General features: G+C 36.3%; 1 protein-coding gene across 1 annotated transcript in view; it reads right to left on the minus strand.

Moving 5' to 3' along the window:
• Positions 1–14,289, minus strand: part of LOC115222492 — a 105,341-nt gene that overhangs the window by 42,581 nt on the left and 48,471 nt on the right. The window contains exons 3-4 of the mRNA XM_036511614.1: positions 1,368–1,429; positions 1–15 (exon numbers count right to left, since the gene is read on the minus strand). The exon at positions 1–15 is cut by the window's left edge and continues 110 nt beyond it. Coding sequence (XP_036367507.1) covers positions 1–15; positions 1,368–1,429 — 77 coding nt within the window. The remainder of the gene's footprint in view (positions 16–1,367; positions 1,430–14,289) is intronic.

The raw sequence follows: 14,289 nt of genomic DNA on the forward strand, positions 1-14,289 counted from the left end.
CCACAGCAAAGGGTTCTGAAAGAATACCAACAAGGTTAATTCTAGCCTTCATCTCTTTATGCAATAACATTCTCTTTCCATGCTGACATGGATTGGATGATTCGACAGGTGCTGGCCAAGAGGAACCTGTGCCATGCTTCTGTGTCTGTTTTAAAATCATGCCAAAAGAGACACAGAAGCATGGTGCAGGCTCCTGTCTAGCCTGCTTCTGTCGAACCATTCAACCCATGCCAGCATGGGAGGAAGGCGTTAAACAATGATGATAATTCATACTTTTCCAAAACAATCCAGAATGCATCCCTACTTGTAGTATCAAATGGATTCAAAGATCCACAAAACAGCCATACAAAGGCATATTTTGTTTAGCACACCTTTCCTGAAGTTGGCGAACAGTAAATATTATACCATTTGTCCCCCAAGATGATCTGAACTTGCATTGGGATTCTGGAACAAAAGTTGGAACATTATGTTTATTTAATTGTGCCAAAAGTAAATGGGCTAGAACTTACTTCCACAGCTGATAGAACAGATATTACAGGAAAATTTCTGCATTCATCTTTTGGATCTTATTTGAATAGTGATAGAAGAACTGCATCTATTCAGTCTTGTGGGACTTCTTCATTCTTTTGAAAAACAATCAATAAGTGACAGTCAATCCTTTTCTCCCTTCCACACTTAAGCGCCATTTATACCAGGCACCTTATTGTTACTTAGATTTCTTACTGCTCATATGTCCTCTACTAATGGTGTTGACGCCATTTCCTCTTGATGGGTTGCTGTTGAATAGATTTTATTAAATTTATGTTGATTTCAGAAGGTTTATTGAGAAATTCTGAGTAATGTTCCATCCAGCACTTTTGTGCTGATCTTTATAAATTATTGAACCATCTTTTGAGCATAGAGGTGCAATTCTTGAAGACTCAAATCCAAAGGTCTCCTTTAAAAAAGAATATAACCCTTTATAATTTTCCCTATCCTTGTGCAGCAAACTATTTCTCTAACTATTTCATATGACAGATTTTAGGCTTTTGAAGACTTCATTGCAATTAGGATTGAGAGATTGAACAAGAAATTGTCATCAAAGCTTCTTTTCCTTTGAAGCAAGTCACAAATTGCAGCATCATCTTCCAGAAACTAGTCTTAGCTTTTCAAACACCAATAGGTCACTAATTGTACCAATACAGTATGAGTTATGACTAGATGTGTATTCAGAGTCATATTCACAAATATAATTTCTCTTTGAAATTAAGTCATGTAAAGTAAACACAAGACTTTTCCACAGCTTAGAATGAGGATTGAACTACTTTTATTTTTCCTGCCACTAATCAATTTTTGTTTATATATCCCTTCTAATAATATCTGGTTACTTGATTCATAATGAAGCCAAACTTTATAATCAAATTCTCCATTGAACTTGACCAGTAAGAACCTGAAATAACAAAAAAGTGGTCACCTAATTACCACATTTCAGGAACGTAAGAGTTAGTGTAAAGTATGCATCCTAACTATAATAGTGACTGATACCATTCTGTGAAAATCCTCAAACAAAGTGATTGAATTGAAGACTGTTTTAAATACACTTTTACCCTACATTTAAAACACAGTCAAAAGCTCTAAATACAAAGAATGTCATTCCCAATACAAGGCAGTGTGTTACATGAATGAATGAAAATTGTTGGCAAAGATACAGATAGCATCAATGAATTATTCTCTGGAGGACATAAAATTACCAAATCTCTACTAAATAAGACATTATATTTTCCATAATCAATTACCAACTCCAAAATAAATATTATATTACAAACATTCAGAAATATAGGGAATTATGAAGAATCTATATGGATTTTTTTGAAGCATTCAAACACTCCCATGTAAGCATAGAGGCTAGCAATTCATCTGTGATTAGTGATCTCATTGCTTTATATAAACTAAGATCCAAGTTAACACATATTCAAGGAGGCCTATATAGAACAGATTGCTTTTTATATGTAATTAAAAGGAATTCTCAAACTAGAAAAAAAAATTAGAAAAAAGAGGAAATGCATCTAGCACTCTCATCAGCTGCAGCTAGGGTGATTTTCATCTATGCAACACATTTATAAGAGATAACATTTCAGGATAAATAGCACAGTAAATTTGTCTACCATGTAATGAACTAGCATTAAATATGATGCCCAAATGCCTATTTTAATCTAACATTGCTTCAGTAGTATATAACAGATATATATATGTGGTGGTGGTGGTGGGCATACCCTCAAACTATACACCAAAATGAAAAAATCCCTAGATTCTCTTATCCAAATAGTAACAGAATTTAGCAAAGCTTTTGGTAAGTAGTTTGGGTATAATAATTGTGCAGTTTTAATTATGAAGAGAATTCAAAAGGTTAAGCCCAATGGTATGAAGATACCACCAAACAACATCATTATATCACTGAGAGATAATGAAGGATACAAGTTTCTAAGACTGCAACAAGATAAGGTAATGGAAATAAAAATGAGAGAGAAAGTCTCCAAAGAAGAAAAAATACAGATTAGAAGTTGCTTGAAACAAAACTAAATGGAGGTAATATTATCAAAAGCAAGGCCAATCCCAGCCTTTTCTAAAATGGAAAAAGACAGAGCTACAGAATTGAATAGAACTTGACAGATGCTCTCAGTGTGTAATGCCCGTGTCCTATAAGTATTATCAACTGGATCTACTTATACCTGCAATACTGTCTTATTAGATTTGAAAAACTTTGCAGTTAGTGGCCCAGTCCCTCCAAATGTCTCAAATGCCACAAGCTGGAAGAGATAATTTGCTGTCATGTCCCGATACTTCAAGGTTTTCTTTCATTCATCTATGGAAAAAGTGACTTTCTCATTAATTGCAGCATCCAGGATGTTGGAAGGAATAAAGGAGTTGCAGATTGTGGCATCCCAAATGAGGCACCTATCTCTAACCTAGGGACAGAGAATAAGCCCATCTGGTCTCTTTCCATCCCTTCTGGATAACCCCAACAGCTCCAGGTTTTTCAGTGTGTGCACATAAGAAAATTATGGCTTATTTTAGAATGCTTACAATTTATAGGGTATTATTAATTCAGTTTACTTAGTGCAATATTTCTGCATCCCAGTTTAATTAAGTTTACATTATTTACATTTTGGATCCCGCATTTTGAATAGAAATACACAGTTTGTATGCTTAATTTGTGTAATATTAATGTTAGTCTAACATTAGAATGGTCAGTGTGACATCACACCCAATGACAACAACCACCATATGCCACTGACGATAAGCTCACAATTTTCATCACCACAACTATCAACTTTTGATCTGTGATGTTGATATACTAATAATATTGTCTATTAACAAGTCAGACATGCATTTCCCACTCACAAAATTTTAGTCCATGTGGCATAACAGTTAAAACCAATGTTTCAATGCCGAGGAACATTTTGACTACCTTTGAATGCATGATTTTGGGACAAATTTTATTGCCAGCAAAATCTTATAAAATGACAATGTTCTAAAAGATGTACATGTTTATATGTTATATATGAAAATAAATTAAGAACTTCTATGTCCAGACAAAATTGCTTTTTACTAGCTCCTTCACAATGAAGTCTTGGGAGATACGAAGCTTTCCTAACTCTTGAGAAAAATAAAAGAATTATTTGAGGATAACCCACTTGAAGAGTTGATGTTGACACAACCTTTTTATCCCACTTACTGTCAAATGTGGAAGCTATTTTAGCACCTATAAGAGAGCAGAGCTCTACTATTCAGTTGGCTGAATTAGCAGATGGTATTATGGGTGTTTTTTTTCCAGTACTTCTAACACAGAAATTCATCCTTCTACTTTCACATCTATTTCTTCTGAACTGGCAATGTTTTGTAGGAGGACTGAAGACAAAATTCAGACACTGACAGACAGATTCACATAATGATAGTCACCTCAATATTCTGCGCACTCAAATTCTTGTTTTTAAAGGACTTCACCAAATCATTTGTTCAGTCCTCGTGGGAGAGTTACTACATTTTGTTGGTATCACAACTTTGGTGCTAAAGCACACAAATGCATTCTACTATATTCTTTCAAATCAATCACTCAAACATGGGCAAATGACTGCTCCAAGGACTACATTTTTTGCCTTCAATAAGTCACATCCTATATTTTCAATACTCTTTCCAAATTTTGGTTCCTGGTAGATACATGAGCAGCATATAGCATTTTGTCTGTAAAATGTTTATGCAAATCAGGAAAACCAACAGCAATTACTTAACAGGCTGTTAGCATTTCTCCTCTTTCCACTTCTGGTGAAAAATCTAATTTATCAATACAATGTTTATGAGTATTGAATCTGCTACTGTCAGTCCACTTTTAATTGTACCCTCCTAATCTAATCATTATCACATGATTCTTTAAAAATTTCCAGACTTCACTAGCAACCTTTTTAATAAGAGGAATCCTGTTCACTCTGTTGCATATCATATCATCAGTTAGGGACCTCCTGTTTCATTGTGACTTGGACAAACTAAAATTGGCAAAGGACGAACTTAGCAATGTGTTGGAGCTCAGAATAATTTGATCTTCCTGTAGTAATTGGCCTTCTCCACTGCATGTGGTTCACAAGAAATTGGTATCCCTGTGGAGACTACAGACGATTGAATGCTTTAATTGTTCTTAATAAATATCCAATTCTTCTTATCCATGATTTCTCAGGTTCTTTATATAGTTGTACTGTTTATTTGAAAATCCATTTAGTATGTGCCTATAATAAGTTCCTATAGAACCTGCTTATGTTCCTAAAACTGCTATAATTACTTCATTTGGACTTTACGAATTTCAAATCATGCCACCCAACACACACAAAACACAACATCCCGTATTATCCAGCCAGGAAAATTTGTACTATAGTAGATGATCCATATACCAGGAACTTATAGAGCTCAAAGAACTCAGAACTTATGGAACTCAGGACTTATAGAACTCGAAGTATTTCTGCTCAAGCAAAATTTCCCTCACCTACTTATAGAAAATAACATACAATAGGTAAAAGAGATATCTATAGAACAACTTAGGGCAACACAAGAAAAATGAATCCATCAATGGAACACAATACCATTTCTAGTAACACACAATCTGCATCACTAAAGTATTTTTAACATCATCAAAACAAATTTGCCAATCATAAAACAAAGTGAAAAATTAAAAAAACATAATAACTAACCAAACACTTATCTTAAGCAAAAGGCAACCACATAACCTAAAGAAACTATTAACCAAGGCAAAATTCAACATGAATAAACAGGATAAAACAGTCACAGTACCCAAGTGTAATGATAACAGATGTGGAATGTGTCAATACATGCATACTGGTAGATCCACTAGAACAAAAAATGAACAGATTTTCACAAATGCAGATATGAACTGCAAAAGCAGAAATTTGATCTACTGTATTAAATGCCCTAATTGTGAGGAACTAGATATTGGCAAGACAAGGAATGCATTATTGGAAACCTCACGAGTTCACGGACAACAAATCCAGAACACTAATGTTCGCCAAATTCCATTGCATGAACATATGGAAACACATGGTCAAAAAATGCTTCTAATTTTTCCTTTCCACAAACTACATGACATAAGTGAGGTTGGAAAAAGATAAAAGAAAAATGTTTTATTAAAATGTTCAAACTTGTTCTGAACAGAAATAACAACAATTAATAAACAACCAGTTAATGATGTGCATTAAAAAATATCTTTAACATATGAATACAAACCAATTGAAAAAAAAAACAATTGAAACCAACTAAACTTGCTCACTCATAAGACCATTACATGTGAGCTACAAGCTAATTGGTTAAAATAAAGGTGTAATATCAAACCATGACATTTAAGGTGCATGAGGATTGGTCAAAACTGTATTCCAAAAATTCAGCTTCTTGGAGCCTTCTAAGAGGTATAAAAAGAAACACGTCAGTCATTTTACTACAGTTGTCAAGAACTCAACAGTTAGTTAAATACATTTTGAAACTTGATAATTACTATGAACATATGAAAGCACTAATTGAACTTTATGAACATTACAAAATATTTTTTTCAATGTGTAATATACTTCAACATTGTAAAAAAAATTTTTTTTAATACAATGATAAAAAAAAATGGGAAAAATAGACAATGTTTTAACTTTATACATCTGATATATACATACATACATAAATACATACATACATACATACATACATACATACATGAGGACAAAGAAATAAGAACCCACAATATGGTAGAAGCCATAGCCACTCATAATAAAAAGGAATACTGGTAGAATGTACCAGTGAAAACCTGAAGAAAATGTAAGCACAACATACCTGATATAAAGAAGAGAAACTGTGTACAGTTGTAGAAATTAGCTGCCCAACAGATGTTAACATAAAGCTAAAGATCAGTGAAAAAGAGAACACCTATACTGAACTATTGAGAAATCTACAGTTACTATATCCAGATTACAAGTTCAGGTTAATACCTGTAATTATTGGAACACTGAGATATGTAACACACTGCCTAAACATCAATCTTGAGAAAATAGGCTTCTCAAAACCAGTAAGGAGAAAGCTAATTTGAGGACTACAGATCCAGTCCATCACTGGAACTGTAAAAATTTCTAAGAGTTTATCATTTAAATATATATGATCATGTCTAGATATGCAACTATATGCATGAGAATACATACATAAAGCAAAACATACAATCTGCACGTATACATATGTACATACATACATTCATACATACATTCATACATACATACATACATACATACATACATACATATATACATACATACAAACAAAAATACCCTATTGTTGATGTTGAAATTCCAATGAAAGAGCCTTGGATCTAGGTTAGAAATCGATTCTTTCTCTATTGACAAGAAATCTTGAAATAAACTGATTAATAGCATATATACATATATATACTAGCATAAAAGACCCGTCGTTGCCGGGTCATAGTGCTAGTGCATGTATATATGTGTATATATATGTGTACATATTACATGTACATCTATATATATACATCTACACATAAAATGCAAAATACAAAGTTATATCTTGATATCGCTAGTGATAACAATACTCAAAATATATAACAGACTGGAATTGTTAGCCCGTCTCTTGTAATTTCAATCAATTGTATCTTGTCCACCCTCTTGTATAGAAGTGTGGCTACAATCCAGCCTACCTCTACTTCGGGGGGGGGGGGGATTTTAAATTTTTTTTCGGGACGTCATATGTCCCAGATATAAAGGTAAAAATAAAATATTTCCACTTTGCAAGTTCAAGTCGAGTACTCCCTTGCACGCTCCGTTGACTCGAACCTTGCTTCTATTGTGGCGAATTTACCGCCTCTGATTAGATATCTTTCATAGTCGCACCAAGACACTTTTCGAAGGTGCTTTCATCCATGTGTTCAAATCTTCTTTTTTCTCTACATTGTATACTTTATAGACAATAATCTTTTCTTTAATTTAATTTTTTATTATCCATCTGGACTATTCTATTTCTGCACGCTAATTTTATTTTTAATTTATTCCCATTCATGTGAAACTACTTATTCAAGTTCAAGTCATTGATGCAATTTTATACCAATTGCTATTTTTACTTTTGTTATGTTACGATTATATTATATTTTAGTTTGATTTTAATTATTACTTACTACATATAATTCAATTGTTATTATTATTTTTATTGTTAAAGTGAAAGTATCTGACATAAAATAGAGAAACGTTTTTGTTTCACTTTTAACATGTAATACTGAAATAGTGGAGAAGATATGATATTGCTATGGGCTCGCTCTAGGCAAGAAGTTGAACATTTCTTTTGCCCATGAAACTACATGGACCCTAAGTAAGGCATGTGTAAAATTTGAATGGAATTGGTTGAGTAGTTCTCAAGTTTTAGGGAATTGTAGTGGAGAAGATATGATATTGCTGTGGGCTCGCTCTAGGCAAAAAGTTCAAAATTTGTTTTGCTGATGACACTCCCCGGACCCTGAGTAAGGCATGTGTAAAATTTGAATGAAATTGGTTGTGTAGTTCTCAAGTTTTAGGGAAACACACAGACAGACACACATTCTCAGTTTTATATATATAAAGATTAAAGCCGAAACAATTTAAAGATTTAAAGATATATATATATATATATATATATATATATGTGAGCACATGACAAACACCATCCGATCGTGGCCGTCCGCCAGCCTCATCTAGCACCTGTGTCGGTGGCACATAAAAACACCATCCGAAGACCCGGCAAGACTAGTCAGGCCATAACCCATGGCCCCTACCTGGGACGTAGTCAGTCCACCTGTGCATACCTTCCTTCTTGTGACACTTGTGAAGACCTGTTGAGGCAAGTGAAAATCAAAATCAAAACAAATCAAAATAGATGAACATCAATGGAATCTGTATCTTTGTGGTACCAGTGCCGGTGGCACACAAGAGAACCATCCGAACGTGGCCGTAGCCAGTTCTGCATCGACCGGCCTCCGTGCTGTGGGCACGTAACAAACACCATCTGATCATGGCCGTTCGCCAGCCTCATCTGGCACCTGTGTCGGTGGCACATAAAAACACCTTCCAAAGACCCGGCAAGACTAGTCAGTCCACCTGTGCATACCTTCCTTCTTGTGACACTTGTGAAGACCTGTTGAGGCAAGTGAAAATCAAATCAAATCAAAATAGATGAACATCAATGGAATTTGTATCTTTGTGGTACCAGTGCCTGTGGCACACAAGAAATCCATCCGAACGTGGCCATAGTCAGTACCGCATCGACTGGCCATCGTGCTGTGGGCACATAACAAACACCATCCGATCGTGGCCGTTCGCCAGCCTCATCTAGCACCTGTGTCGGTGGCACATAAAAACACCATCCGAAGACCCGGCAAGACTAGTCAGGCCATATCTCATGGCCCCTACCTGGGACGTAGTCAGTCCACCTGTGCATACCTTCCTCCTTGTGATACTTGTGAAGGCCTGTTGAGGCAAGTGAAAATCAAAATGAAATCAAAACAAATCAAATCAAATCAAATCAAAACAAATCAAAATAGATGAACATTAATGGAATTGTATCTTGTGGTACCAGTGCCGGTGGCACACAAGAAAACCATCCGAACGTGGCCGTAGCCAGTACCGCACCGACTGGCCTCCGTGCTGTGGGCACGTAACAAACACCATCCGATCGTGGCCGTTCGCCAGCCTCATCTGGCACCTGTGTCGGTGGCACATAAAAACACCATCCGAAGACCCGGCAAGACTAGTCAGGCCATAACCTGTGGCCCCTACCTGGGACGTAGTCAGTCCACCTGTGCATACCTTCCTTCTTGTGACACTTGTGAAGACCTGTGAGGCAAGTGAAAATCAAAACAAATCAAAATAGATGAACATCAATGGAATTTGTATCTTTGTGGTACCAGTGCCGGTGGCACGTGGCACACAAGAAAACCATCCGAACGTGGCCGTAGCCAGTACCGCATCGACTGGCCTCCGTGCTGTGGGCACGTAACAAACACCATCCGATCGTGGCCGTTTGCCAGCCTCATCTGGCACCTGTGTCGGTGGCACATAAAAACACCATCCGAGCGTGGCCGTCTGCCAGCCTCGTCTGGCACCTGTGTCGGTGGCACATAAAAACACCATCCGAGCGTGGCCGTTTGCCAGCCTCGTCTGGCACCTGTGTCGGTGGCACATAAAACCACCCACTACACTCTCGGAGTGGTTGGCGTTAGGAAGGGCATCCAGCTGTAGAAACACTGCCAGATCTGACTGGACTGGTGCAGCTTTCGGGCTCCCCAGACCCCAGTTGAACCGTCCAACCCATGCTAGCATGGAAAGCGGACGTTAAATGATGATGATGATGATGATGATGATGATGATATATATATATATATATATATATATATGTATATACAGGGTGCATAAGATATTTGAGGACATACCTTTTGGGGTCATTGCTGCATTTTTACTAATTCTGTGTAATCTTTGTTTCAGAAAATAATAATGGCAGAGCCTCAACTTACTCAAGAGATGAAGAGGCATGCTGTTATTGTGGTTATAAAGGCTAAGCATAGCAATTTAGAAATATCTCAATTCTTAAAAGTTTCTAGATCTTTCATCTACAAAGTTTGTAAGGAACTGCTAGAGACTGGAGGTGGAAACATATCACCAGTATCAAAGCATAGAAAGCATTCTAAATGCTCTGAAATCATCAGAACATCTGGATTTATCCAGCAAGTTCAACAGACCATTGATTACAATCCCAGAAAGTCTATGAGATCAATTGCAAAAGATCTCTGTGTCAGAAGGAACAGTCAGAAATGTTGTCGATGAAGACATCAGATATATCTTATATGATGAGGAAAGGTCAATTTGTCAGAAAAAGCAAAAGAAAATCACTACATTAGATCTAAAAGTTCTTAAATAAACTGAAAAATTCAGCAGAAGATTTGATTTGGTTTTTCTCAAATGAGGAAAACTTTGACCAAGATCAAAAAGTTAACAGAAGCAGTGACAGATGGTTATATGCAGACCCTTCTGAAGTTCTAAGCATTATGCATACAAAATTTCCTGCAACTGTCATGGTTTTAGGGGTTGTCAGCAATGGACATGTGATGCCTCCTTACTTCTTTCCACAAGGCCTTAATGTTAACTCTGCCGCCTACACTGAGGTCTTGGAAATAACTGTTAAGCCCAGGATAGACAGTGTATGCAATGGAATGCCATATGTGGTTCAGTACAACATAACCCCTAACATTTGGCCTCCTAATTCCCCAGATCTCAATCCATTGGACTATTACATGTGCAGTGTTGTTGAAAGAGGGGCCAATGAACATGCTCATAACACCAAAGATTCTTTGAAAGCTGCCATAGTCAGAGTAATGTCCAAAATGATCCAGGACCACTTGATTCAAGCATGTAGATGATTTAGATCTCATATAGAAGCAGCTGTTAAAGTTGAAGGTGGTTTTATTGAATTACATTATAGAAAAGGTTTATTGTTATCCTCATAGTATCTTTTGATATTATATTCTTTTACTTGTTTCAGTCATGTGACTGTGGCCATGCAGGAGCACCACCTTTTAGTCGAGAAAATCGACCCCAGGACTTATTCTTTGTAAGCTTAGTACTTATTCTATTGGTCTCTTTTGCTGAACCGCTAAGTTACGGAGACATAAACACTCCAACATCGGTTGTCAAGCGATGTTGGGGGTACAAACACAGACACACAAACACACACACACATATATATACATATATATGACAGGCTTCTTTCAGTTTCCATCTACTAAATCCACTCACAAGGCATTGGTCAGACTGAGGCTATAGTAGAAGACACTTACCCAAGGTCCCACGCAGTGGGACTGAACCCGGAACCATTTAGTTTGTAAGCAAGCTACTTACCACACAGCCACTCCTATGTCTATATATTTATTTTTTAAACATAAATCTGTCCTCAAATATATTTGTATCTACTTTTATTAAAGCTGCAATATTATCACAAAACTGTGATAATTTTGCAGCTTTAATAAAAGCATATTACACTACCTTTGGTATTCAAGTACTATTTTTTCCACCTTGCCTTGCACTTATGTGCTCACCTGTGTGTGTGTGTGTGTGTGTGTGTAAAACTACATAAAAACAAATAAGAACAACTCATCTACACTATTGGCAAGACAGATGTAAATTATGTTTCTCTCTTCCTAGTCAAATTCTTATGTATTTCTGGGACAGGAGGCAATACATTTTTTTTTGTTTTATTTTTATTTTTACCTAGAGTAGACATTTGTTCAGTGACTTTTTCTTGTTGGCCACACTAACAAAGCAAGCTGTTATTAAAATTATGACTGTCACTACTTGTGAACCTTGTCAAAGTACAAATGTCTACTTCTGTAAATGCTTTCATCAATGTAACTGTCAGTTTCTTTTATTTTCTATATTTTAAATGTGTAGAATGTTTTTCTGAGGTGGGATGAAGATGTAAATATTGCAACTATTTTTTGTAGAAGTTTCATCATAGAACCAATTCAATGGATGCCATATTTCAAAATATTTTTTTGAAAATTGTCTGACGGCGAAAATATTCATGATGGAAAGTGATTTTCTCCAAAATAAGGGTAAAAATGGCCCCACATAAATGTAGCACACACAGAAAAAAAATCATCCAATTTAGAAAGTAATTCAATGGTTTTTTTTTTATATTCTTATTCTGAAACTTTGTCACAATCAACTTCAGTAACTACCACACATATATAGGCTCTTCAGAAGACCTGTGTACTAGTATGTACTAGTATGATGAAAGATTCTGATTTCAAAGCTTGTTGAGGAGAAATAGTTATTACCCTTAACTAGTCATGTAACTATATAGAACATTGATTTTCAAGCTACAGCACACTGAATAAATGATAAAAGTATTGTGATACTCCATCCATTATTTTAATGGTAGTTTGTTAAAGGGAGATGTGGCCGCTGTAAATGAATTAGGTCAAATGGTTAAATAGAAGCTCCATCACTGTCCTGTGTGTTTATTATTTTAAAATCAGTAGGTAGTTTGTCGAGGGAGCTTTAGCTGCAAATGATTTGATGTTCCTCATTAAATCATGCAGACTCTATTTGAAAAACAGCTCAGAGTTTGTTGAGAGGAGCCTTAGCTATCATGTGACAAGGTTGTAAAGGGAATATCAGAGATGTGATGACTGAGTTTTATATATTTATATATTCATAAGTTAAAGTAATCTGTACCAATTATAAAGAATGTCAGCCTGAAAGCCTATCATTAGAATTACATAAAACACAATTCTATATGTAGTTGGTATAGCTGTATGTGTGTGTGTGTATTACAGTGAGTTGCCTAATATGGTGATGTACAAGGTGGGCTATACAGCCTGAAACTGGGCACACAAAATTTGTAGCAACTACAGAAGCATTTATATATTTAGAAAAACCTGTTTTCACACTCTGAATGCAAAGTGTTAGAAACAGGAATCTGTTACCGTTAGATTATTTAAACTTCATGATACCGTGTAAAATACACCATAAAAATCCACGGAAAGAAGTAAATTATTTCTTACAGATTTTCTTTTCTTGTGAATACATTTGGATCAGTACACAAAAGGCTGTAGTCGTTAGCTGTTTTACAGTAGTAAGGGGAAAATAACAATGGCAAAATCCGTGCACTTTTAGTAATAATTGCATATGTTGTGGATATTAAGAAGAAGTTATTTGCTATAAATAGAAAGATGTGCAGTGTCTGAAAGTAGAAACAACTGACCCCTTGTTTCCAAGAGGGTTTGTATTTATATGAGGTGGTATCAAAGAGTTCCTGGACCAGTTATGCTTAATAAAAAAATAACTTATTCACTCTTTTACTTGTTTCAGTCATTTGACTGCGGCCATGCTGGAGCACCGCCTTTAGTTGAGCAAATCGACCCCGGGACTTATTCTTTGTAAGCCCAGTACTTATTCTATCGGTCTCTTTGCCGAACCGCTAAGTTACTGGGACGTAAACACACCAGCATCGGTTGTCAAGCAATGCTAGGGGGACAAACACAGACACACAAACATACACACACATACATATATATATATATATATATACAGATATACGATGGGTTTCTTTCAGTTTCCGTCTATCAAATCCACTCACAAGGCTTTGGTCGGCCCGAGGCTATAGTAGAAGACACTTGCCCAAGGTGCCATGCAGTGGGACTGAACCCGGAACCATGTGGTTGGTAAGCAGGCTACTTACCACACAGCCACTCCTGCGCCTATACTTAAGTTTTAACATCACCTCCTTCAAAATAGTCATCTTATGTAGCAATACATAGGTCCCAGCCTTCCAGCCATTTTTCGAATCCGGCCTGGAAGTTGTTTCCCATAAGCAAGTTGAAGACCTTCTGCGATTTGCTCTGGATTTCAACAATGGTGTTAAAATGGCTACTTTTGAGCTGCATTTTCATCTTGGGGATGAGATGGAAGTCTGCAGGTGAAATGGACAAGTGCAGAAGTGATACCATATTGTTTTGGGCAAGTGATGGGAGCTCAGTGACAGTGTCTATTGTTGTTATGAAGAAGCCAGTTCTTCATGTCCTGCAGATCTGGTCACTTTTGTTGAATGTCCTCTTTCAAATGCTTCAAAACATCACAGTTGAACTCTCAATTAACGGTCTGGCCCTGGGGGGACAAATTCTTAATGCACAATACCGCAGATGTTGAAAAAAACAATGAGCATGCTCTTGATTGAGCTGCAGCT

This window comes from Octopus sinensis, linkage group LG20, assembly GCF_006345805.1.
Source record: "Octopus sinensis linkage group LG20, ASM634580v1, whole genome shotgun sequence".
In the NCBI taxonomy this organism is placed as follows: domain Eukaryota; kingdom Metazoa; phylum Mollusca; class Cephalopoda; order Octopoda; family Octopodidae; genus Octopus; species Octopus sinensis.